Below are 3,001 nucleotides of genomic sequence, written 5' to 3' on the forward strand. Positions count from 1 at the left end.
GTGTGTGTGTGTGTGTGTGTGTGTACACGGACGTGCACTGGACAGGAACGGGAGGCTGGGACTTTCCATGACAAAGAGTTAATTCCTGTGAGTCTAGTTGGAATTTTTAGTATGAATGTGAGATTTTTCTCCTTGCTTATGTCATTAAGAATAAAAAACAACTGTGATCTATCGTATTCCGTGTCCCGCCTTTTATTTCTGTGGGCAGAATTCTCTCACCAGCAGGAACACGGCCCCGGGAAGGGACCCAGAGGACGAGGAAATCCACTCTGTCCCCCACTGGAGATTCAGGGTTACCGCTTTCCTTTCTAAAGCAATAAAAAAAACCTTTCAAAAACCTGCTGGCTGAGCTGCGGGGAGGAGCGGGCTCTTCCTCCCCACCCGAGAAGGAGAAGCCCTGCGGACCTGCTGTGTGCGGGGCTGTGTGCGGGGCTGCGCGCCAGGAGCCACGGCCTGGCGCCGTCTCTTCCTCCGCGGGGCTGCGCTGGGTGTGGGTTCGGGCGCCGCTGCTTCAGCCTGCGGGACTGAGCTAGAAGGAAAGTACCTAAGTTAGGTGCAGCCCGGGCCTCCGGCACCTTCCATGCAGCCCCCGTGCCTGCCTCCTCACTCACCTCGGCACCTCTACCCTTTCCAGAACGGCAACAAAGAAGCCACCAGTGAGCGTGGTCTCGGGGGAGGCCCGGAGGCAGTGTTCAGCCCCGGGGAAAGTGCCGAGGCCTCGGTGGGGCCAGGAGGGTAGGACGGGAGCTAGCCTGTGGAGAAGATGGGCAGAGTTCTGGGTAAAAAGAGAGCAGCCCCCCGCCTGAGTGGCTCAGTTGGTTAAGCGACTGCCTTCGCCTCAGGTCATGATCCTGGAGTCCCGGGATCGAGTCCCACATCGGGCTCCCTGCTCAGCGGGGAGTCTGCTTCTCCCTCTGACCCTCCTCCCTCTCATATGCTCTCTCTCTCTCTCTCTCACTCTCTCAAATAAATAAATAAAAATCTTTAATAAAAAAAAAAAAGAGAGCAGCCCCCTTCCCCAGGACCCCGGCGGGACCCCCTCCCCCCGCCCGCCCCGCTACCTGAAGGTCCCTGGGTTCTGCTGCAGGGCGTCGCGCACCACATCTTCATTCTCCTCCTGGCAGAGGGAGCACGTGGAGTAGACCAGGCGCTGGAGGGAGGGGAAGGTGAGCGCGTGGCGCAGTGCTCGCTGCTGGAACCCGGCCAGGGCCTGCAGCCGTGCCTTGCTCGGGGTGCCTGCCCCGGGCTCCTCCAACTGTCTGGCTGGCATTCCTAGGGACAAAGCGTGTCAGCTGCAGACGGCCTCACTTCGAACGGAGATGCTCTGCTTCTCACGAGGCCAACGCAGACGCCGGAGCTGCAGGTCCCTCAGACACTCTGTCCCCATCTCACCTGAGCCGCTACAAGAAGGATCCAGTAAGATGTACTGGACCCGACGGTAGCGCTGGTCAGAGGGTGAGACCGCCAGGAAGTCTTCCTCCGCCAGCTCGCAGCACGAGACCCCAGCCCGGGCCAGCAGGGTAGCCATGGACGCCAGGCGCCCGGCATCCAGGTCAAAGGCAAAGATCTTCCTGGGGGACAGGGGAGAGCTGGGGCGGATCACCGGGCACCTAAGGGCCCACAGATCTGACAGGCAGGAACACGTCCATTCGGGGCACAGGAAAGAAGGGACAGTGTCCAGTTGGAGGGACCTGACCCTGGGGCTTCAGATCTCCCACCGGCCGCCCGCTGGGCAGCTGAGCGTAGGGCTCCAGCACCAACAGGTCCCGATGGAATTCCTCTGGGCCTCCGGGCCCGGCTGGAATACAGTGCCCGACCTCCAAGGACGGAACTGGCACCGTGTCCCCCCGCCCGGGCTGACCGTGGCACTCACCCCTGGTTCTGGAGGAGAGCGGCCAAGTGACTGGTCTTGTTGCCGGGGGCGGCACAGGCGTCGATGACGTGGGCGCCCGGGGGCGGGGCCAGCAGCGCGGCTGGGAGGCAGCTGGCCTGGCGGGCAGAGCGCAGCGCTGGGGCACCGGGACCCCCGGCCGGCCCACGCGTGCGCGCCCCGCCCCCCCGGCCGCCTGCCCCACCTTGTCCTGTAGGATGAGGTGACCGGCCCGGTACAGTGGGTGGTCGTGCAGATCCGTCTGGGCCGGAAACACCAGCAGCTCGGGCAACAAGGGATCCAGAAGAAAGCACCTGCCGCGGAGGGCCCGCGCGTCCTCGAGGCTGCCAGGGAACAAGAAGCACCGAGCATGCTGGGAGCTGCCGCAGGCCGAGCGCCAGGCTGGGCCTCTTACCTGTGACCCCACGTTTCTCGCGCTGCTACGGAGAAAGGGAGAGGCGGCAGGTGAGGGAACGAGTGGGCGCTCAGGCCAGCCCTGGGGTCCCACCGCCGCCGTTTGACCGGGGCGGGCGCGGGGGGGGGGTCTCACCCCCTCGCGCTTCTGGGGCACGGTCGCCGTTGAGGACGGAGTTACTATGTCCGAGACACTTAGGAAAGCAGCCCGCACAAGGGAGGCGCTCACGAAACGCCAGTCAGTGCTTGGAAACATACGCCGGGCCGGTGGGCGCTGGCGGGAGGGGCGGGGGCAAAAGGCGCGCTCACCGAGCTCCGGGACGGAGCACGGGGCAGGCGGCTGCCCCAGGCCAAGCGGCCGGCCCCCGCTGCACCACCCTGGCCTCCACGGGCAGCAGGGGAAAGGGAGGGAGCGGAGGCGACTTCCCAGAGCTGTCAAACTCCGAGGAGGTGCGGGGGTGCAGGGGAGCACCGCGGCCCGGGAAGCAGGGGGCACAGCCCAGGGGCCAGCCCAGGAAGGGTCTTCCGCTGGGAGAACTTTCTGCAGCCAACCACAGCTGCCCCAAGTCTGGAAGTGGGGAGACCAGGAGGTTCTTCGGCCCATGAAGATAGAAAATGACAGGCAGGCTCTGGGAGGACAGAAAGGTGCAGCGGGCAGGGTGGGCGTGACGGGGAGACACGACTCGGCTGCTAGCCTGGCCGCCACCTGTTCGCTGA

At 64.5% G+C, this 3,001-nt stretch overlaps 1 protein-coding gene across 4 annotated transcripts; it reads right to left on the reverse strand.

The window, feature by feature from the left end:
- Positions 1–176: 176 nt before the first annotated feature.
- LOC102745182 (NOP2/Sun RNA methyltransferase 5) lies at positions 177–2,995 on the reverse strand. Of its 4 annotated transcripts, none has more exons than XM_081810279.1 (7): positions 2,076–2,995; positions 1,874–1,989; positions 1,393–1,571; positions 1,062–1,272; positions 612–752; positions 420–529; positions 177–310 (listed from the first exon to the last, which is right to left on the reverse strand). In XM_081810279.1, the coding sequence occupies exons 1-7, from the start codon at positions 2,886–2,888 to the stop codon at positions 294–296; spliced, it is 1,587 nt and encodes a 528-aa protein (XP_081666405.1). In that variant the 5' UTR covers positions 2,889–2,995; the 3' UTR covers positions 177–293. The 4 variants fall into 4 exon arrangements, with proteins under 4 accessions (XP_081666405.1, XP_081666404.1, XP_081666403.1 ...); XM_081810278.1 differs by having other exon boundaries at positions 177–308; positions 406–529; XM_081810277.1 differs by having other exon boundaries at positions 177–529.
- Positions 2,996–3,001: the final 6 nt, after the last annotated feature.

This window comes from Leptonychotes weddellii, unplaced genomic scaffold, assembly GCF_054177405.1.
Source record: "Leptonychotes weddellii isolate Sample4059 unplaced genomic scaffold, ASM5417740v2 HiC_scaffold_21452, whole genome shotgun sequence".
Lineage (NCBI taxonomy): Eukaryota > Metazoa > Chordata > Mammalia > Carnivora > Phocidae > Leptonychotes > Leptonychotes weddellii.

Bases quoted from the DNA above. Each gene is read 5' to 3' on its own strand.
- LOC102745182 (XM_081810277.1), bottom strand. From the start codon at position 2,888: ATGGGCCGAAGAACCTCCTGGTCTCCCCACTTCCAGACTTGGGGCAGC. The intron at 1,273-1,392 runs GTGAGATGGGGA...CTTTGTCCCTAG, and splicing joins TCCTTCTTGTAGCGGCTCAG to GAATGCCAGCCAGACAGTTG. The intron at 753-1,061 runs GTAGCGGGGCGG...TCTTCTCCACAG, and splicing joins CAGAACCCAGGGACCTTCAG to GCTAGCTCCCGTCCTACCCT.